The 23,463-nt window shown below is 37.4% G+C and overlaps 2 protein-coding genes across 2 annotated transcripts; both read left to right on the forward strand.

Moving 5' to 3' along the window:
* The first annotated feature begins 7,348 nt into the window (after window positions 1-7,348).
* On the forward strand, window positions 7,349-12,103 carry CCT7 (chaperonin containing TCP1 subunit 7). Its single transcript, XM_085482941.1, has 6 exons — window positions 7,349-7,497; window positions 8,204-8,464; window positions 8,723-9,052; window positions 9,259-9,734; window positions 9,985-10,254; window positions 11,569-12,103. Exons 1-6 carry the CDS (start codon window positions 7,495-7,497, stop codon window positions 11,849-11,851), a joined length of 1,623 nt encoding a protein of 540 aa, XP_085339067.1. The 5' UTR covers window positions 7,349-7,494; the 3' UTR covers window positions 11,852-12,103.
* A 2,050-nt stretch (window positions 12,104-14,153) lies between these two features.
* LOC114936658 (dolichyldiphosphatase 1-like) lies at window positions 14,154-18,630 on the forward strand. Its single transcript, XM_029309912.2, has 5 exons — window positions 14,154-14,502; window positions 14,840-14,940; window positions 15,058-15,236; window positions 16,718-16,939; window positions 17,726-18,630. Exons 1-5 carry the CDS (start codon window positions 14,391-14,393, stop codon window positions 17,856-17,858), a joined length of 747 nt encoding a protein of 248 aa, XP_029165745.1. The 5' UTR covers window positions 14,154-14,390; the 3' UTR covers window positions 17,859-18,630.
* Window positions 18,631-23,463: the final 4,833 nt, after the last annotated feature.

Consider the following 23,463-nt stretch of genomic DNA (forward strand, 5'->3'; position numbering starts at 1 on the left):
GGGGTGTATCCCGTGGATTCTTGTCGTGCGGTATTGAAAGCGAACTGGAGCTGGGGAATGTGTTCATCCCAACGGCGATGTCGGCCTTCCACATATTGCGCCACCATGGTCTTTATGGTGCGGTTGGCTCGCTCGACCGGGTTGCACTGCGGTGCGTAGGCGGGGGCGGTTCTATGCTTGATCCCGAAGGATCGTAGTAATCCCTCGAGCTGGTGCGATCTCAACTGAGTCCCGTTATCAGAGACGATGGTGTCCGGGCAGCCGTGACGATATATAATACGTCCAGCTACTTCTCGTGTGACGTTGGCGGCGGTGGCTTGGCGGAGCGGCGTCATCTCTATCCATTTGGAGAATCGATCCTGCATGGTCAGCAGCCAGGTATGGCCACTGGTCGATCGTGGCAATGGTCCGACCAGATCAATGGAGACCTGTTGCCACGGGTGCGTGACGTTGGTGGCTCGAAGTTTCCCGGCCGGCAAGGTTTGTGCGGCCTTGTGGGTGGCGCAGTTTCGACAGTCACGGACGTATCGAGTGACGTCGCGGAACATTCCTGGCCAATAATATAAGCGCGCTACTCGTGCGATGGTCTTCGCAATGCCAAAGTGTCCGGCGGTCGGGTCGTCATGCAGTCGGTGCAGTATTTCCGCGCGCTGGGGTTTCGGGACGCACTGTTTCCATTGCTCCTCGCTTGGCGAGTCGTGGAAGTTGAGATCATGCAGGATGTGTCGATGCAACTGTCGGTTCTGGATGCGGTAGTCCGGATTGCCGGTCGGGTGTTGTTGTACCTGGTGATAAAGGCGGCGGTACCATTGACAGTCTGGAGCGGCTTGTATGACACAGGCCTCGGGTTGACGAGAGAGAGCGTCGGCCACGATGTTCAGTTTTCCTTTACGATACCGGATGTCATAGTCGTACTGCTGAAGCTCGAATACCCATCTCCCTAGGCGACCGGTGGGAGCTTCCAGTCTCTGCAGCCATCGAAGCGACTGGTGATCGGTGACAACCGTGAAGTGATAACCCTCCAGATAGTCGCGCATTCGACGGATTCCCCACACTACCGCCAGACATTCTAGCTCTGTAGCGCTGTAGTTCCTTTCTGCGCTATTTAGTGTACGGCTGGCGTAGGCAATGACGCGTTCGCCTTCGGATAGTTCTTGGGTGAGCACGGCACCTAGCCCACACGTGCTGGCGTCGGTCTGGAGGGTGAATGGTCGGCTGAAATCGGGACAAGCAAGAACTGGTGCGGTGGTGAGCGCCCGCTTCAGCTCGTCGAAAGCCTTTTCTTCTTCTGGTCCCCACGCAAAACGTGCTCTTTTTTGGGTCAAGCGTGTCAACGGTGCGGCGGTGGTGGAGAAGTCTGGTACAAAACGGCGGTACCAGGAGGCGACGCCGAGGAATTGGCGCACTTGACGTACGGTTGTCGGGGTCGTCCACGCGGCTACCGCGCTGACCTTGTCTGGGTCAGTTCGAATGCCGTCTTTGTCCACTATATGCCCCAAATATTTGAGACGGCTGCAACAGAAGTGGCACTTCTGTGGGTTAAGGCGGAGGCGCGCTTGTCTCAACCGTCTGAAGACCTCGGCCAGATGTTCCATATGTGTCTCCAGTGACGAGCTGACTACGATGATGTCGTCGAGGTAGACCAATACGTGTGGCTCGAGTTCCGGGCCGAGGACACTATCCAGCAACCGCTGGAACGTGGCCGGTGCCGAATGTAACCCAAAAGGCATGACTTTAAATTGGTAGAGTCCTCGCCCAGGAATTGTAAAGGCGGTGGCTGGACGGCTGACCGGATCTAGTGGCACCTGCCAATATCCGTCCTTTAAGTCTAGTGTTGAAAGGTACTGGGCCCCTCGGAGCTTATCGAGGGTAGCGAGGATGTGCGGCAGTGGGTAGGCATCTTTGTCGGAGGCTTGATTCAACTTGCGGAAATCGATACAAAATCGGTGTCCTCCATCCTTCTTCTTGACGAGGACTACGGGGGAACTCCAGGCGCTGTTGGACGGTTCGATCACTCCGGCTTCCAACATTTTATTCACCTCGCTATCAATGACGGCCTGCATGGCCGGATTACGGGGTCGGTATCTCTGCTTTATTGGGGCTCCAGGCCGCAATCTGATCTGGTGTTTGGTGCGATCGGTGGGCCCCTGCACGGACTCAAATAACCGGAGTTCGGTATCCAAGAACTGCCGGAAACGCTGGTCTTCCTCTGGTGAGCGTGGGGAGATTCCGGCGGACAGTTTGCCGTAGACAGACGCCACCTGGACCGGAGCCGTCCTCCCTGGTCGGTTGGATGGGGGAGGCGGCAGCGTAATGCGTAACCGAGCCCATAGGTCGACTCCGATTAGTACCTCGCTGCTGAGGTTATCCAGGACCTGGAAGCGGTGGCGGACAGAGCGAGGGCCGACTCGGATGGCGAAGCGGATCGAACCGGAGGTGGGTGCCTTGGAGCCGTCGGCTAAGTTGACCGGTTCTTCGGACGGCTGGATCTGGAGGCCGCGATCAGACAAGCGTTTGGCCATGGCGGCGTTCACAAACGACACTTCGGATCCGGAATCGAGAAGTGCCCAGGTGTTGAATCGGTGAATCTGGACTGGTAAATGCGGCCGTGGTGTGTACTCTATCTGGACGCGGGTCGGACGATGACCGCCTCGTTTCCGACCCGCCGGTCGTTTTCCGTCGGAGGGTGGCAGTCTCGCGTTAGGACGCCATCCTTCCCGCACTGCGAGCAGAACTTCCGTGCTGGGCGGCGACAGTCGAGTCGTGTGTGCCCTCGCTGTTTGCATCGCCAACAGCAACTCGCCCGGTCATAGGTAGTGGCGGCAAGATTCGCCTCGGTGGACCGTAATGTTTCGCGGCGTTGTTCTTGGCGACGCCGGTGGATTTCCTCCCACTCGGCGGCACGACTGCATAGCGCGGAGACGGAGTGCAGTTCGTCCAATCGAACGTATAGCTGGAGTTCCGGGTCGGCGTTTTCGTATAATTGCTCGAGCCGTTCCTGGCTAGTGTAGCCGCCAGCCCGACGCATCATTGTCTGTACGGCGGTAGCGTATCGCGTAAACGCCTCTCCTGGCTTCTGTCGCCGGCCTTGTATTTCCCGTCGTAATTGTCGTTTGTACCCGGGTGATAGATACTGGGCCAAGAAATCCTTTCGGAACCCGGCCCATGTGGACCACTGTTCTCTGGTGTTTCGCCACCACAGAAGGGCGTCGCCCTTTAACAGCTCGGACAGACCGGTGAGAAGATTGTGGTCTTCCAGACCATAGGCCACACTGAGTTCCTCCAGATGCTCGAGGAAAGCGAGGGGGTCCTTACCATCAAAATGGCATCCCCATTTGCGTATCTGGTTGAGGGCCTTAGCCGGGTCGGCTTCTGGTGGTTCGGGGGTTCCGCGTGCACTCCGGTAACGTTCTTCGCGGCTAAGCGGCGCGTGGAGCGTTTCGGCCGCTCCGGTGTTTGGCTGATTGGCCATTACGTGGTCTCTTATGCGGCGGCGGAGGTCGATTAATCTCCCTTCTGGGTCTAGATCGCGGGTGGCGAGGTATCGGACGGCTTCCTCTTTATCTAGGCGGTAGATCCACCCAAGCATGTGGATTGCAAACCGGAGTCTCAGACGGTCGAGTCAGGTCCCTGTTCGGGCGCCATGTAACGAAGCACCTTTCCCGACGCCACGGATCGGCTCGTCGGTGCCAGGATTCGGGAAGAGGGGAGACTCAGATTTACAATGACACACGGTTGCTCTGGTAAAAGTAGAGTTTATTCGGGGCCACCTTCCTGTGGTTCTCCCGTGATTCAAACCATTATACACAGCACAGTATAATCGGACGAAACGCGACCAGATGATACAGACGCGTACACGACTTATTGCTAGGATTGACAGATAGAAATATTACGGACGAGACGCGACCAGATTATACGGACGCGGACACGACTTATTGCTAGGATTGACGGATAGAAATATTACGGACGAGACGCGACCAGATTATACGGACGCGGACACGACTTATTGCTAGGATTGACGGATAGAAATATTACGGACGAGACGCGACCAGATTATACGGACGCGGACACGACTTATTGCTAGAGTTTCCAACGCGGACACGCGTACGGGCGCCCTGAGAAGGGCGAGCTCCGTCGGGCGCCGGTGACTTTCAGGTAGGACCCGGTGACCGAGGACGCTCGGCCTGCACGACGAGAACGCTCGTCGGCCGGGGTGATTTACGGACAGGACCCGGTGACCGAGGACGCTCGGCCTGCACGACGAGAACGCTCGTCGGCCGGGGTGATTTACGGACAGGACCCGGGGACCGAGGACGCTCGGCCTGCACGACGAGAACGCTCGTCGGCCGGGGTGATTTACGGACAGGACCCGGTGACCGAGAACGCTCGGCCTGCACGACGAGAACGCTCGTCGGCCGGGGTGACTTACGGACAGGACCCGGTGACCGAGGACGCTCGGCCTGCACGACGAGAACGCTCGTCGGCCGGGGTGAGTTACGGACAGGACCCGGTGACCGAGAACGCTCGGCCTGCACGACGAGAACGCTCGTCGGCCGGGGTGAGTTACGGACAGGACCCGGTGACCGAGAACGCTCGGCCTGCACGACGAGAACGCTCGTCGGCCGGGGTGAGTTACGGACAGGACCCGGTGACCGAGAACGCTCGGCCTGCACAACGAGAACGCTCGTCGGCCGGGGTGATTTACGGACAGGACCCGGTGACCGAGGACGCTCGGCCTGCACGACGAGAACGCTCGTCGGCCGGGGTGAGTTACGGACAGGACCCGGTGACCGAGAACGCTCGGCCTGCACAACGAGAACGCTCGTCGGCCGGGGTGATTTACGGACAGGACCCGGTGACCGAGGACGCTCGGCCTGCACGACGAGAACGCTCGTCGGCCGGGGTGAGTTACGGACAGGACCCGGTGACCGAGAACGCTCGGCCTGCACGACGAGAACGCTCGTCGGCCGGGGTGATTTGGAGTGTGGGAGTTGAGGAGTGATCCCTGAGTACGCTCGAGGGACCAGGACGGGACTGGTGTCGAAGTCTCGGCTGCGCCGCTCTTTATACCCGTCGGCCACCCCACTCTAAGACTAGCTTGGAGGGGGTCGAGTGACGGGTGGGGGCGAAAAGGCGGATTCCCAACGTATTCGTGTGGTGGCCCCGAAAGGGGCCGTTTACACGAGCGCGGGCGACTAGTGACGGCTAATCGGGTCGTCACAAAGTCGTCAATATGTTATTATATAATTTTCGCGTAAATAAGTAGCCTTATATAAAAAATTTCATTTTACATTTTTGACTTATGTGTGTATATGTTATTTTATAGAATTTTCGTATCTTCTATAAAATTATTATCTTCCCGTTGTATCATTAGTTGCAAAACATGCTGTATTTGCATATAGTCCGCGGCCTGACTCACCAATAATCTCATCGTGATCGTCGTAGAATAGCTGACTGAATCTCCGAATTAAGGAGAGGAGAAGCTTATATGTATTTACGTGGCTGCATTTAGAGCATGACCAGTTTTCGATCTCGCGGTTTGAGGGACCGTTTTTCTAAAGAGAAAGTCGTATCGTCCTACGAGACAACGACAACATATCACTGACACAGATTAATAGACAGATCGCCAAAGGTCTGGATGAAGGAGAGACCAGCATTTCTCACTGATTTCAGCGCCATATCGTAGTAGTGGTCAATGCAGTAACTATTAATACGTTCCCAAGATAAGAGCGTCTCATGCTCATGAACTCGTCCGGCGGCATGTACGAGATTTATCTTTTCGTAGCGTTCGCGTATTTCGGAAAGGACAGAATTTTATGATGTTATAAATAAATAAATAAAATATTAACCTGACCTATTATAATTATTTTTTAATAAATGTTTCATTATTATTATCATCTAAGTCTAAGTCGTTTAATTAATTTTTAGTTTTTTAATAATTAATTTAATTTATTCTAATCATTTTAATATGTGAAAAATACTAATACGTATACGTTTTATAATGAATTAATATATTTCGAGAGTCGAATTATATATTTTTAATAATATAAAAGTGTTCAAAAATTATATTTGACTTTTAATTTTAATTAATTTAGCAAAGAGTTCCGAAATCTCTTACACACATAATAGGGATTTTGTTCATCCATATAATTCGCAATTAAGTATATATGTTAATTATTAATTTTAATAAAATACAAAATTAAAATTAAAGGTCAAATATAATTTTTGAACATAAATATATTTAATTCGTTATAAAACGTATACGTATTAGTATTTTTCACATATTAAAATGATTAGAATAAATTAAATTAATTATTAAAAAACTAAAAATTAATTAAACGACTTAGACTTAGATGATAATAATAATGAAACATTTATTAAAAAATAATTATAATAGGTCAGGTTAATATTTTATTTATTTATTTATAACATCATAAAATTCTGTCCTTTCCGAAATACGCGAACGCTACGAAAAGATAAATCTCGTACATGCCGCCGGACGAGTTCATGAGCATGAGACGCTCTTATCTTGGGAACGTATTAATAGTTACTGCATTGACCACTACTACGATATGGCGCTGAAATCAGTGAGAAATGCTGGTCTCTCCTTCATCCAGACCTTTGGCGATCTGTCTATTAATCTGTGGTATTACTAACGATAAATGATAAAAACGTCTAATTCTAAGTTAAATTATTCTCAAAATAATTAATTATGTAGGTTCTCGCAAGAAATGATGTTAGCGCAAGAAAATTAGGGTTTCGACCAATGGCGGGACGTCACAGTTCAATTGAACTTCACCAATAGCAACAAACTGCTACGGCAGTATGCTGCACATGAAATGATACCTTTAATCGGGTTTAATAACATCCGTAGTTGTAAAGAGTAAGCAGTAAGCAGTACGAAATGGGGTTCGCTCATTTTGTCGAGAGTAACGGAATGAGCCAATCCCATTTGACAAGTGGATATTTATTTTATCTTATAACCTATAAGTAATTTTTTTTGTTCGGTGATATAATTTATATTATAAAATTATATACAAAATCATATTTTATTTTATACTTAAAATGTCTCGTTGTGAATATTGTAAAAAAAAAACAATGCCATGACAGTATTTAGTTTTACCTTATTGAACATTCCGAGGCGCTGAGTGAGTTTCAATTCAGAATACTTTTTTGGATATAATCTATCCAATTAGTATATAGATCAGTACTTTTTTGTATTCTATATCTTTGAATAACGCGCTTTTATACCATCAAGAACATGACGGATGATCACGTGACTGAGGGACACGAACATCAAAGGTTCCGACGCTACTGTCGTAACTGGTTATAGCTAAACTGTGATTCTGTGCCCGTATCCAAATCTTAAGAACGTCTACTCTTTGTTCGTCAATTTTTGTCGGCGCGTTTCGTTCTAGGAAACATTAATTAATCTAGAAATATCAAGAAAATAATTTTCGAAAGCGTGTGATACCCTACATCACAAACATCAACATGGTAAATTTTAATAGAAAATTTGTTTTGTAAATTATATCATTGCAACTCACTATAAACATTTTCCTGACCACGCTAACCCTATTTCTCATGTAAAGCGGCATTTCATCGTTATTTCTTCATTAATTTACTTTTTATCTAATGAAAAATACTTTTTATCTAAATAAAAAATAAATTTCGATAAATAAATCAATTATACTGACAAATGTTCCCACACAAAAATCATCTGTTTTTCCACTGTCGGCTCCTCAAAGACTGCGATCCGATTTTATAACCTTATAAGGATATAAGAGAATTCGTAAAATTGAAGGTGTAAAAAAAAAATCGACAAACAACTACTTTATGGAAAATTATTTCGGCCCCATTCGGTTCTGCTTGTTAATTAAAAGATTGATCTTAGCGACGTAGTAGATCTTCAATTATATTTCGATTTTCATTTATTTCTCATCCGGACACATCGCCGAGACTTCAGTTTATTAAGTAATTACGTAAAAAGTATCACAAACGTCAAAAATGGGAAAATACGCGAGGGTATTTTTTACACAGTACATTTAATAAATAATAATAAATATTTATATTTTACAAATAATAAAACAAATTATGATAGTATATTTTAATATTAATATTTTATAAATAATTTATATATTATATTTCTATCGATATATAAAATTCTCTCTTTTGTTAATTTTTGTGTATTAATTTTTTATAGCAACCTCAAATAATTCTGTTGAAAGAAGGCACAGATGCGACTCAGGGGAAGCAACAAGTGATATCCAATATAAATGCATGTCAAATTGTTGTGGACGCTGTTAGGACTACCTTGGGTCCTCGTGGCATGGATAAACTTATAGTCGATCAAAATGGAAAGAGCACGATTTCAAATGATGGTGCTACCATCTTAAAGTTGCTGGATATTATTCATCCAGCTGCGAAGACTCTAGTGGATATTGCAAAGTCACAAGATGCAGAAGTAAAAATTATTAACAATTGTGCATATTTATTAACATTGTTTCCTCTGAAAAGAGTTTAAAGATACGTTTAATATGAAAGTAACATTGTTACGTGTTAATAAAAATTCAGAGGATATTAAAATTTAGAATCTAAGACTGGCAATATCTTGAAGATAAGATAATTGTCTCGATAGTATTCAAACATATTATTGCTTGTAATCTTGATGTGAAGCTAGAGACAGGTAAGATGAAAAACTGAATAATTCTTTGTTTGACAGGTGGGCGATGGCACGACCAGCGTCGTCTTGTTAGCAGGAGAATTTCTGAAGCAAATGAAACCATTTATAGAGGAGGGTGTGCACTCGCGGATAATTATTAAGGCTCTTCGTCGCGCGCTTCAAATAGCCGTGGAAAAGATTAATGAACTAAGCGTAAAAATAGATAAAAGTGACATAGATAAGCAGATTGAACTTTTGGAAGAATGCGCGGCCACGTCCATGAGCTCAAAATTGATACATCAACAGAAGAAGCATTTTAGCAAGTTAGTCGTCAAAGCTGTCATGATGCTGGACGAATTGCTTCCCCTCAACATGATAGGCATTAAGAAGGTATAATTATATTAAATTTTTCAATGCTCTTTAACATCGATAATTACTAATAATATAAATTTAATATAATTTAATAAATTATTAAATTTACATTATATTTTATTATTATAGTATTATTATTATTATAATAGTATTATTATTATTATTTTATTATATTTGTTATTATTATTATATCATATATTAATAAATTATTAATACACTCTCAGGTATCTGGAGGTGCGCTAGAAGATTCGGAACTGATCCAAGGGGGGGTGGCTTTCAAGAAGACCTTCTCGTACGCCGGCTTTGAGATGCAACCGAAGAAATATCAGCAGTGCAAAATCGCGTTGCTGAACATCGAATTGGAACTGAAGGCCGAACGGGATAACGCGGAAGTTCGCGTGGATAACGTGGCGGAATATCAGCGAATCGTCGACGCGGAATGGCAGATTCTTTACGATAAGCTTGATCAGATTCACAAAAGCGGCGCGAAAGTTGTATTGTCCATGCTACCGATCGGCGACGTTGCGACACAATATTTCGCCGACCGGGACATGTTCTGCGCTGGTAGAGTACCCGAGGAAGATCTTAAGAGGACGATGAAGGCATGCGGCGGAGCCATCTTGACAACGGTGCACGGCGTCAAGGTCTCCGACCTTGGAACATGCCAGCTTTTTGAGGAGAAACAGATTGGGGGCGAGAGGTGATTCATACATAATGGAAAAACATATTTAAGAAATATATTCAAAAATATAAATATAATAATAGTTGCTTTCCATTTACATCAAAACTCGGATAAATCTCACTTCTGTCTTTCTTCAACATCTATATTAAAGAAAGACAAAAGTGAGATTTATTTGAGCTTTGATGTAAATGGAAAGCAACAAATATTAAATATATTTAAAAAATATAAGTGTTAAATGTAACGATGTATTAATTGTATCCACCAACAGGTTCAACATCTTTTATGAATGTTCGCGGGCGAAAACTTGTACATTTATACTGCGTGGAGGCGCGGACCAATTCTTAGAAGAAACGGAGAGGTCTCTTCACGACGCGATCATGGTAGTCAGGCGCATGGTGAAGAACGACGCTGTGGTAGGCGGGGGTGGTGCCATCGAGATGGAACTCTCCAAGACCCTGCGCGATTATTCTCGCACGATCGCTGGAAAGGAGCAGCTCTTAATAGGAGCGATTGCGAGAGCTCTCGAAATTATTCCGAGGTTGGCATATTCGACATAAGTGTTATATAAAGTGTCCAAAAAATATTGAACTCCTTTAATTTTATTATTTATTTTCGAAAAAAATGTTTCAGTTAAAAGTTGTAGAGTTTAAGAAGGTCTATTTAGGTATATCAGTTTGATCCGATAAAACGCGAAGTTGGAAAGTTCGCTCTCTTATCTTTTTATTAACTGTACACAGATTGAAAAATCCTTTTCCATGATTAAAGAACTAATAACGAACTGTAGACGCTATAATTTCATGTAAAACAAAAAGTTAAAAAATAATTTTCCTTTTTATTTTGTATTGCCCCTTTTTAACTTTTTTTACATGAAATTATAGCGTTAGTTTGTTAATACGAGTACTTTAATTGTGAAAAATATTTCAGACAAAGGTAGAATTTTAAAGAGGAGAAAGAAGTTGACATTACTAACTTAAAAAAAATGATTTTGAAGGTCATTAAAGGTTTTTTTTAATGAAAATCATGTCTTTTATATAATTTATTTCTCGCAATTATCGATGTAAAAAAGAGTTATACGGATGAAAGAGTCAAAAAATGAATAGTTTACGAGATATTTAATACTTAAATTCGACATAATTTTACATAAACTATAGCTTCGTGTTTTATCAGTAAAACAGTAGCTTTTAGGATCATCTTTACTTGATATAATCTTACATACATAAACTATGAAATATTTCATAACTAATAATTTTTATATAATAAACTATTAATTATATATAATTATATATAAATAAATATTAATTTTTGACCATTCTTTTAACAATTTATACCAAATATTACAAGGACTCAATTTATATAAAAAATAGAATAATTCCATTTAAAAAATTCAAGGTGATCTTGTCCTAATTTTAGTCGCATTCATCTAAGATCAAACTACTAGCTTCAGTAAATAGATCTTAAGCTTTACAACTTTGGTCTGAAACATTTTTTAATGTTAGTAGTCTTAGTTAAATTTAATAAAATTAAAGGACATTGCAACCTTTTATACACTATATTTGTACAGGGTGATTCATTTTAATCTCCCAAGGCAAATGTTACTAAAACTATGAGATATATTTTATTATAGTGTTTTGGAAATATATGATGAAAAATAGTAGGTTTATTTAAGAAATTGAAGATGACCTTCACATTATACAAGGTTAAATTGATGATACCATTTTATGCTCCCCTTGAAGTAAAAAAATTTTTTTCATATCTCTCACAGTTCTCGAAATATTTGCCTGGAGCAATTAAAATGAATCATCTTGTAAAAGTGCAAATTGCATCATAGAACAATAAATATGTTGGGTTACAGGCAACTCTGCGATAACGCCGGATTCGACGCGACAAATATCCTGAACAAATTGCGACAGAAGCATCATAAAGGCTTGCAGTGGTACGGCGTCGACATCAATACGGAGGATATCGCGGATAACATGCAGTGCTGCGTCTGGGAGCCCGCGATAGTGAAGATCAACGCGTTGACAGCCGCCACGGAAGCTGCGTGCCTTATTTTGTCAGTCGACGAAACCATTAAAAACCCCAAGAGCACTCAGGACGGCCCACCGATGGGACGCGGCATGGGCAGACCGATGTAAAATTTAATCTGTCACGCGTTGCATTTCATTTTTTCCATAAGGATGAAATAAGATACAATTAAATAAGAGAATAATTCGCAAACGTGAGCTCTATTATTGCGTCTTGTCACTCACAGTATCTTTTGTATATGCTGCTATTTATAATGAATTGCAATAACAGGTTTCTTCTGGTTAAAATAAAAGCTTGTATTGTTCTTTAAGATATGTAAAAGTATATATTACGTTATGTATCCAGTATAATTCATTCCTTTAGCTCTTGTTATACTTTACCTTTTTTTAATATTAACTCTTTTGTCGATATTTTAATACTATTTTTAACAACCTATTAAAATCTCTGGAGTGTGTTTATATATAGTTGACAAATTATAATTTATACGATTATGCTGAATCCGATATCAAAAGATAAACCCCCCTCCCCTCTAACTTTTTTTGACAGCAATTCGTAATTATTTTAAATTTGATTAAAAATTATTTTAAATAGAATTTAATGAAAATTTATTATATATATGTAATGTATACAGGTTATCTCATCTTAACTCATACAGTAAAATTATCTTTTGAACTATGCAGTTTAAAAAAAATATAAATGATAATCCTTAAGAGTCGCCAGTAATAAATAATGAAAATCTCTCCTCCAATTTTAAAGTCGACCAGACTGGCAATAATTTATTTAAAAAATTAGTTAAATTACAACGTTTCGGCTGTCATTGCAGCCCTTTTCAAGTAATCTATGAACAGTTATATACATATAAATATACTCTTAATGCGCTTAATCATACAAATAATTATAAATTTACAAAAATATATATGTTTACGTACCAGATTAATACAATAAATCAAATTTACAGCAAACCCCCGACAAAATTAACCATTGTTTTGATGAACAATGTATAACTGACAGAAGTGAGCACGAAAAAATAGATGTTGACTGTTAGCAGGAAACTTAGTCACTAACGCGTTGAGAAAATAGAAAACCAGAGTACTGTGTCATATGTTACATATTTATTTATTTATTTATTTATTTGACTTTGTATTGACGTTTTAAAAATTGCGAAAGACACAGTACTCTGGTTTTCTATTTTCTCAACGCGTTAGTGACTAAGTTTCCTGCTAACAGTCAACATCTATTTTTTCGTGCTCACTTCTGTCAGTTATACATTGTTCATCAAAACAATGGTTAATTTTGTCGGGGGTTTGCTGTAAATTTGATTTATTGTATTAATCTGGTACGTAAACATATATATTTTTGTAAATTTATAATTATTTGTATGATTAAGCGCATTAAGAGTATATTTATATGTATATAACTGTTCATAGATTACTTGAAAAGGGCTGCAATGACAGCCGAAACGTTGTAATTTAACTAATTTTTTAAATAAATTATTGCCAGTCTGGTCGACTTTAAAATTGGAGGAGAGATTTTCATAAAAAAAATATTTTAAACAAGGTGATATTATTAACTTTTTCAAAAAAAAAGTGATTTTCAAGATCATTTGAAGATTTTTTTTAATGGAACTGTCATATATTCTTTATATAATTCCTTGCAATTTTCAGTATAAAAAAATAAAAGAGAAAAGAGCCAAAAATAAATAATAGTTTACGAGATATTTAATGCTTAAATTATTTTACATGCTATAAAGTATCTCATAAGCTATTGATTTTTGGATCATGTTATTTTTACAACTTTTTGTAGTAAATATTATAAGGAATCTATTTTATTTATATTTAAAAATATTATACTAGTTCCATTTAAAAAACATAAATAATCTTAAAAATTGACCTTTAGAAAAAAACCAATAACCCCAACTTCTTTCTCTCTCAAAATTCTGTAACTTTTGTCTAAAACATTTTTTTTCTAAAATGTATTTTATTCAAGAGATATTTTATTATCTGCGTAAGTTAAAATCCCAGGTAGCTGACGTCATTTTGACATTTAATATGACGTCAGCTTGCTACCTATATACAGAATGTCAAAAAATTGTTAATTTTCGAACTTTTATAACTCAAAAAGTACTAAAAAATATTTTATTTTAGGGTTTTGGAAATAAGCTACGAGATAAAGCTACAAGAATATGTAATGAGAAATAAGTGGTTCCATTTAAGAAATCAAAGTTGACCTTCACGTGACCTTCAAGCAATTATTCAAGGTCAAATTAATGGCACCATCTTACATCCCCTTTGAAACCATACAACTTTTGTCTGAACCATTTTCTTCTACGATCAAAAATAAAAAAATTATTTAGGACATTAAAATGAGACACCTTGTATATTACAGAATTCTCGATTACCGATCGAGCAAAGCGCAGTGTTTCCGCGACGCTTTGTCAGATGGCTTCGGTTTTCCAGCTTTCCCTATCTCGTTCGGCCTCGTCGTTTCGCAATTCTCGCGGGGTCGGTTCAGTTCTGCCGGCGACAGGTGGACGCTAAGTGGCGAGTGGTGACAATTGAATGCGATTTATGAATTCAGGGATGTAAATACAACATCCCCCTCCCTCACTCTATCTTCCTCGAGACATGCTGCTTCGACGATTGCGATAAAATGGCATCGTTCGAGGAGTCGTTCGACGAGCAGATCAAGTCGCGTTTCGCAAATGCTGCCGACAAGCTCGAATGGGTCCCGTTGTCTCTGACACTGGTGGAGTATCCACAAGGTAGAGTAGGTCGATTCATATTTCTCGTCGGGGTGTACAAAGAACAAAAAATTTTGACACTCCACTTATTTTCTTGAATTTTTATTGATATAACAATAATAATAATGATTATATATATAAATACACACGTACACACCAATACTGTTCTGTTCTCACATGGACGAATTATGATCAAGCTGTTGCTAATAATAATCAAATTTATATTAAAATTTGTTATAAGAAAATGTTTTTTTTCTTTAAATTATTTTTATTTTTTTCATTTTTTGATTTTATTTTATTTTTTTTATTTTTATAATGTGTTATATCGTAATAATGATGTGCATTTTCTATTTTTCAGGGGATCTCTTTGGAATGGCATTAGCTGCAATAAGTTTAACACCCTTTGCCATTATAGCTGGTTTTATTGCATTAATACTATTTAGGAGAGATTTACATACTGTAAGTGAAGAACGAAGTTGAAGAATAATTTTATATCAAACTTGTAAATACAATTTTTTTATAATTGTATAGATATCGTATTGCTAGTTGAAAATTTGATTTTTTCTTTTGTTACAGATTGTATTTTTTAGCGGAATTATTATCAATGATTGTATAAATTTTATATTGAAACACACGATTCGCGAAGCAAGACCAATAAAGAGAGATGGCCTGTATGTTGAATACGGTATGCCATCTACTCATGCACAATTTATGTGGTTCTTCGCTGCATACGCAACACTTTTTATATATTTTAGGTAAACAAATTATACATTTAAATTAGATAAATATGATTCATTATATTTTCACCAGGGTTGAGAAAGTTTGTAAAAGTATCTAGTTACAATTACAGTTTTTTACTGAAAAAATGACTACGTTACAGTTAACAGTTTACCAACTCTGAAAAATAATGTGTTACAGTTATATAATTCAAAAAGTAACAAATCGTTATTTTTTAGTTACTTTTTTGCAATGACTCTATTTTAAACATAATCTTATGTATTTCAAGCTTTACTTAACTATATATTACATGCTTGATGATGTGCTATATTATTTTATAAGCAATAAATTAAAGCTGTTTTAAATTTAAAATAAAAATATATTAGATAAATTAATAATTTCATATATTAAATATATTCATTTAACGTATAAGACGGGCAACAAGAGCCAAATCGCGGATGACAATGCGTTATCCTAACGAAACTAAATAATTTTTCGTTAGAATTAAATACCGGTGCACAAGGCACCAAATTTTTACTTGGACACGGCCAAGATTTTAAATATGAAATAATCTCATATTTTGAGATTTAATTTCAATACCCCTTTAACCCCCCTACGGAAAATAAATAAATGAATGCAAGAGAAAAATATAGATCCGAAAATCGCTGAATCGGGAATCGAACCCGAGACCTTTCACTTGCCGGGCGACTGCTCTTCCAGCTGAGCTATTCAGATCCTTTCGATTCTATACTTTTCTCTGTTATATATATTAATGTTGGTAAACAAACGCATTTTTTAAGCCAGCGTGTATCAAATATAAGAGTTTTAACAAGGCTCTGTAATATAAATATAAATTTAACGTATAAGACGGGCAACAAGAGCCAAATCGCGGATGACAATGCGTTATCCTAACGAAACTAAATAATTTTTCGTTAGAATTAAATACCGGTGCACAAGGCACCAAATTTTTAAAATCTTGGCCGTGTCCAAGTAAAAATTTGGTGCCTTGTGCACCGGTATTTAATTCTAACGAAAAATTATTTAGTTTCGTTAGGATAACGCATTGTCATCCGCGATTTGGCTCTTGTTGCCCGTCTTATACGTTAAATTTATATTTATATTACAGAGCCTTGTTAAAACTCTTATATTAAATATATTCAATTAATAATTTGTAATAAATTAACTTCTAACACAATAATCAATATTATTTACTTGAAATAAAAATGGGACTCAGATTTTTTAATTAAAACATTCATAAAATTTTAGACAGTCGTAACTTTCCAAAAAATTCTTAGTCCTAATTTTTAAATAAACTATTAAATTAGTTACTAGTTAGCAAAAAAGTAACTAAGTTACAGTTACAGAAAAAGGAACAAAGTTATAGTTACCAAAAATATATAACTGTAACTGTAACTTTGTTACAAGTAACGAGTGACTTCTCAATCATGATTTTCACTATTAAACATCTGCCTATATTTTTCATTCATTTTATTGACTCATGGAATCTCGTACATTTCAGGTTAAATTACAACTGTACAATATTCGAGAAGTTTTGGCGGACAATAGTAGCGATAGGATGCATTTTCGGAGCCATATTGGTAACTTACAGCAGAGTATATCTAGCGTATCACTCAAATACACAAGTATTCTTTGGTGCGCTAATTGGACTTATATTGGGAACTGCATGGTTTATAATTATGCATACGGTTTTAACGCCGTTCTTTCCCATAGTGGTCTCGTGGTTAGTAATGATTGAGTAATAATAATAATTATTATTATAATAATATGAAGGTTACTCAGAAAGTATTGCATCACATTTTTTTTCAAAAGTATTCTACAGATTTAAAGTTTAAAAAAAAAATAGTCGGCCATGTTAGATTGTGACATCATATGCGAGAAAATGCATGCTGAAAATTTATTTGTATATTGCAAATAAATTTCAAATCTGTTGAATAAATACTTTCTAAGAAAAAATATAGTGCAGTTCCTTTTTAAGGGAATCTTTCACAATTGTGTTTTATCGATCATTATTCTCGTACTTCTAGTCTTTTGTCGCATTAATTAGACGGAATTAAAAATGCTTCTCTACGACTGCAATACATACATCAATGATCCCAAGGAAGTTCGATTTAATAGGGAAAAAACAAGAAATAATTATAGTTCTCCTTATCTATTTTTATCTTTATATGACGTCAAATGATAGACGAATTGTCAACTCATATTATATGTTTCGTCTATTTTTAAAAGAGGCATTGTACTTAATTACCGATATTGTTAATTCCAAAATGAGAGCGCTACTATTTTGTCGAAGTTCACTGAGACATCCCCTTAAGCAATAATAATAATAATAATAATAATAAAATGTGAGAGAATTGCTTAAAAAATACTGTCTCACTTTTTTCCTTAAAAGATATTTATTGTTCTTCATATTTTAATGATGAGGATGGTGGCAATAATAGCAAATAATAATAATAACAATAATAATAGCGATAATATTGTTTATTTGATATACTCTATTCTTTTTCAGGCGAATATCAGAGTACCTGCTGCTGCGCGACACGACTTTAATTCCTAATGTCCTATGGTTCGAGTACACGAGTATTCGCACGGAAGCCCGGGCGCGTGCGCGAAAGCTATCGGCAATCGGCAGATCGCACTGATAAACGGTTGGCCAGCAGACCGAACAATGGATAATAAATGCCTTGATAACACGAGCAATTTGAAAGAACATTCCTTTGATCGACGAAGTTTGAAAAACGCTTGTGGAATATTCGAAATCGATGCTCGAGCCTCTATCAGAGAAATGAAATCATCATCATCCAGCATTGTCGTTACATTATGATAATTACTTAGTATTAATATAAGCATTTTTATCGAAAAGAAACGGACCGAAAACATGGCAAAACTGTTTTGTTGTAAGAACATTGCCGTATATATAAGAGGGAAACGACAGTTATTTAGTGTGATAGCTATATTGAATGACAATTGTGCAAATATTACCAAGATTCTTGGTCTGGGGTTGTTTATACGTTCTAAGTTTAACTATGAATATTTCCAACGAGTTTATGTTCTCTTTGTTTTTTTCGCTATCGAATATCATTCAACAGTAAATAGCTGCGACATGAGAAGAATCAAGTTCCTTGATAATGCTGGTTTACTGAGCGAATGATGAAATATACCAGAGAATGATTTAGCGCAAAGCTTTATTAGCAGATTATAATTTTTTTTGTTTAGCAATATGTTACAGGAACTTCTTCCAATGTTAGCCAAACTCTCGTTTCCAAATGTTCATCCAGTACATGTTTGTATACATTGTACGAAATATTTATTTTCCAAAAAACAATGAGATCAAAAAATTATAATACAATGCGTTTGCATTTTGCATACTTTAAGTGTTGGTGCAAATTCTTCCTTGTTATTGTTGATTCTCATTCACACATTCAAACATACACACACACTGCCTGACAAATATACCAATCTAAACGAGTACATCAGTCTTTTTATAAGCGTTTGGCCGAGAGATTTTGAACAAACCTAAATTATTAAACATCAAAGTTATGTCATTTTGATGTTTAATGATGTCAATTTGCTACTTGAGAAGATGTGCGAATCAAAGCTCAGCAATATCAACATTGTTAACTTGATAAAAACAGTAGTATATATAAAGTGTCACATTTTTAACTTCTTTTTGCGAAAAAGCGAGAGAAAAAGAATGGCATTTTGTTTAAAAAAATTTAATAAAACAGCACCGAGCAGTTGCTTAAAACCGTCTTACCGAAACCTTTATATATGCAGAATGAGAGTTATTTTATTTTATAATCTAGAATAAAGAAATTCTATAAAATGCTTGTATTTTATAATTTATTTACAATCACATTTTTATCGAAAACTAATTGTTATATGTATATTTATCGTATAATTTGTTATGATCTAATTCATGAATAATTATATATAATGTGCGTAGAAAATTTTATGCATAAAAGTATTAAGTAAGATAAAAACTATTTTATTTCAATTTTAGAATAATTTATGTTAAATTATGTTCGTTAAACTAAAATATAAAATATCTCGTAAACTATTCACTTTTTGTCATCTCATCTTTACAACTTTTTATAGCAAATATTGCAATTTGTATAAAAAAAAATAAAGTAGTCTCATTAAAAAAAAAACAATTTTCAAATGACCTTGAAAATCGCCTTTTAAGAAAAAATCAGTAGTACCAATTTCTTTCCTCCTCGAAATTCTACAATTTTTGTATGAAACATTTTTTTGTAAAAGGCTTTTATTGTTAAGAAAAAAATATTTATAAGATAGGACACCTTATACAGAATGTCCCATTTTAAAGTTACGCAATGTTATTCTCGCAACCTATACTGATTCTATTGAAAAATGTTTCAAACAAAAGTTGTTTGACTTCAAAAGGGACGTAAGATATAGTGGTAAAGATTTGACCTTGAATAATCATTTGAAGGTCACATAATTAAAGATCACCTTTAATTTTTTTCAAATAATTACGAAATTACAGTTTCGTAATCTACTTTTATCTCTATATGACTCAAATGATATAGACGAACTGTCAACCCATTATATTATCTTTGCTTTATCCATTTCTAAAAAAAAACACGTAATATATACCGATATTTTTAATTCTAAAATAAGAGGGAATTTTACCGTCGTTCGTTGATAGGGGATATATATATATATTTATCACATTTAAGTGTTTTAGAAAACTCTCAAGATAATAAACTACAATAAGACTATATGCAATGAAAAATAATAGGTTCTATTTAATAAATTAAAGATGATCTTCACGTTACCTTCAAAATGATCAAATCTTTTTGTCACCCATATCTCTATAAGTGCATAATATTATTTAATATTTAAACAATGTTCTAGGTATATTTTTAGAATATTTAATATTCTAAGAATTCGCCTAGAATATTAAATATTAAATAATATATCATGCGCTTATATAAGGGATATATGTTTGTTTGAAACATTTTTCAATAAAATCATTGGCGGTTTGCGAGATATAAAAATATACTGTAATCTTTAAAATAGGACATCCTGTTATATATAGAATATATTTTTTTTTGTACCTATTATTTTTCATTAATCCCACAGGCAAGCGTACGTCAATTACATCATTAGACGTCTAAGTGACGTGTTAATTTTGACAATCTGTAATGACATCAGTGAAGTGACGTTACAACCCAGGTAGCAAGCTGACATCATATTAAACGTCAAAATGACGTCATTTTGACGTTGGACGTCAGCTTGCTACCTGGAAAGGGGGTACGCAATATATGCTCCAGAGTAGGGCGCGAAAAATTTTGATAGTTTATTTTTTAATTATTTTTGCAGTTTTGCAAAATAATGGAACATTTGTCACTGGGGGGTGCAAAATTAAATTCCAGCGTAGAGGCACCTAAGACTCGTATGTAATTACGCCTCCGGACGTCAGTTTTTGCTACTTAAAATGTAAATAAATATAATTTACAAAATTTAGCATCGGGGAAAAACATTTTCTTCTCTATTTTTTTAAATATTGATATAGAAAATAAAAAATAATAAAAAATCCTGTCGGCAATCATCGATGCGACAAAAGGAAGAGTTAGTTAAAGCTCCAACGCGCGCGTTTACGCATGCGACAATATGTCGCCACTCTGCGGAGACACGCGGGTATTAATGATGATAGAGGAGATAAAAGTGTGTGTATACGTAAAACGCGAGTGTATACATACACGTATAATATATAAAGGACGGAGCACGGAGCGAGAAGGAAGGGTCGGGTGTACGAAATCTTTCGGTCGCGCGTGAATAATCTGATCGCCGAGAAATGGATTTTAACGTGAAGAAGTTGGTGAAGGACGCGGAGCCGCCCTGAGCAGAGTCGTTCAGGTGGGGAAGAGCGACTTCTTCGCCTTCTTCGAGGCGAAAAAAAAAACACGGATCGAAGTCCAATGTCTCCTGTCATCGAGAATGACATCTGAAAGTTGCCCAAAAATTATTTCGATATTATTCATCCTTATGGTTTAAAATTTCAAAAGTCAATATCCTCTTTAAGGAAGCGGTTGCGAGCAAATTCCGATAAAAAATTTTTTTTGTTTTAGATCCTAAAAATTTGTATTTTAAAATTTTGGGTTTTTAAACCCGGGAAAAACCCCCGTATTTTTAGGGTTTTTATGAAATTTTTTATTGAAGATCAGAAGATTTTTAATATATTTTTATATAATTAGACAGCAAATTTTTCGTCAAAAAAAAAAATGTCAGCTGAGTTTGAGGGTCCTATTAAATATAAATTGTATAGGCAAACTTTTAACCAGCATGTATATATCTTTATTTTTGTCTTTTTTCAGTTGACCCAGGAAAAACCCGGGCCTTTGGAAAAAAGAGTTTGGGTCACATTTGGAGCATTTAGCCCAAGACAATGCTACCAAGACTGGACGAAAGATACTGCGGGAAATGGAAGCTGTCTTACTCCAAATCCTGTACTAAGTTTTTCTTTTAAATTTGGATTTATATATTAATATAATAGATGGAAATCAAATTTTTTAGCTTCTGTATTAAAAAACATGTAATTATTATTTTACAAAGTTTTTGGCAATAGAATTGAAGCTTTTTTTTTGAAAAAAATTTTAAGAAGAGACCCAACGCTTGAGCAAATTTGAGTTTGGGCACGATTGATGAAACTGGGAATGATTTTGGCCCCGGGAAAAGCTTATGGTTAGTATGAAAAAAAAGTATAAAGGTATAGATTTATATAATAATCAATTTAATCAAATTTCGGTACTCTTATAAAAATTGGTCAATGCCAGCAAAATTGGGAAATCGAAAAGATTTTATAGGAAACTGCCGCCAACTGTTACATACAGCCTCTAGAAAATTTTAAGGGAAAAAAAATGAAACTGTTAGAAAAGAGATGGCATTTTGGGAAACAAAAAGGGTGAAATTTCGCGCTCATCTTTTTTGTTTATAAAAGACCTTATACTATATTAACACCTGTTTCAGGCGGGATCGGGATGCGGGTAAAAATAAAAAGGGAAACCGAGGAAAATGTTTGGCAACAAGTGTAATATCGTTCGTCATTAATTTCACTTAAAAAGTTGTTCCATACGTTACAATGTTTTTGCCCTTCATACTGCTGAAATTTATAGGATCGGGCGTATCACCCGAAGTTGCTCGATCGGTAATTAATGCAATCGAAGTTTTATGTTTTTTTTTAGGGTCCAATTTTTAAATAAGTCGTGATAAAAAATTATATTTTTATAGCTATTATTTTAAAATCAACCTACATTTTACATTTTACAGATACTTTTTTACTAATTTTTATAATTTATAACATTTTTTGCTGTAATTTGAGCACTTTTTTAAATGAAATACAGAACAAATGAAAACGGGAAAACTTTTGGGGGCGCTTTCGTATCACCTTTATTTAGGTATCTAATTAAATATTCCGTTTTCTCTCTATGCGACGTAGAATAGAGGGAACAAAAAGGAGAAATTTAAGGCTCCTAGCCATGTTAGACTTGATGTCAATTTGAATAGTTTTTTTATCAAAATATCTTTCCTTTTAAAAAATACAAAATTTTTTAGTTTGTGCTTTTCTCCCCTCTGACTCACAATCTGACTGGTTGCGAAAAAAAGCCTTGTGTATCTAAATTATGAATTAAATTAAAATATATCAGCTAATTTTATTGTCACCTTAATAACGAAAAAATCCGCAAAAAATAAGGAATAAATCTGTACATATCAATTCTCAGGCAAGGGGGAGCTGGGGGTACGCAGTCGGAAATTCGATCGACAAGCGGAATCGTGAAACGCTGTTGGGAAAGGTGTCTCCACTCCGGCCGGCATTGCATTCTGCAGGGTTCGGGGAACCCCAAAACTCGTCATTACGCGCTTTTCCACCCTTTCTGCAGGATCTGCAGCGCGAACTCGCCGGGTAACCCGTTTTCTTACACGCTTTTCGTTTTTTATTATTTTTTCTTTAAAAAATTTCTCTTTTATCTATTTCACGTGTCTATTCATTATCCTCGCACAATTTATGTGTTATCGCGACATTTTTGTGTCACATCCTACTTTATGGGGATCCAGTGAGTAATGTTTGACAAAACCCTTTAAGACCTTAGTAAAGTTTTTAGATTCACCCGCTTCTTCCAGTAGAGCATCGCGGGGAAAAGATTTGGATACCAAAATTTTTATTAATTTATTTAAAAAAAATTTTCACGAAACCTTTTTTTCATGTAATTCCCTTTTCGCTGC

Source organism: Nylanderia fulva, unplaced genomic scaffold (assembly GCF_048542155.1).
Source record: "Nylanderia fulva isolate GAGA-0341 unplaced genomic scaffold, ASM4854215v1 Scaffold220, whole genome shotgun sequence".
Lineage (NCBI taxonomy): Eukaryota > Metazoa > Arthropoda > Insecta > Hymenoptera > Formicidae > Nylanderia > Nylanderia fulva.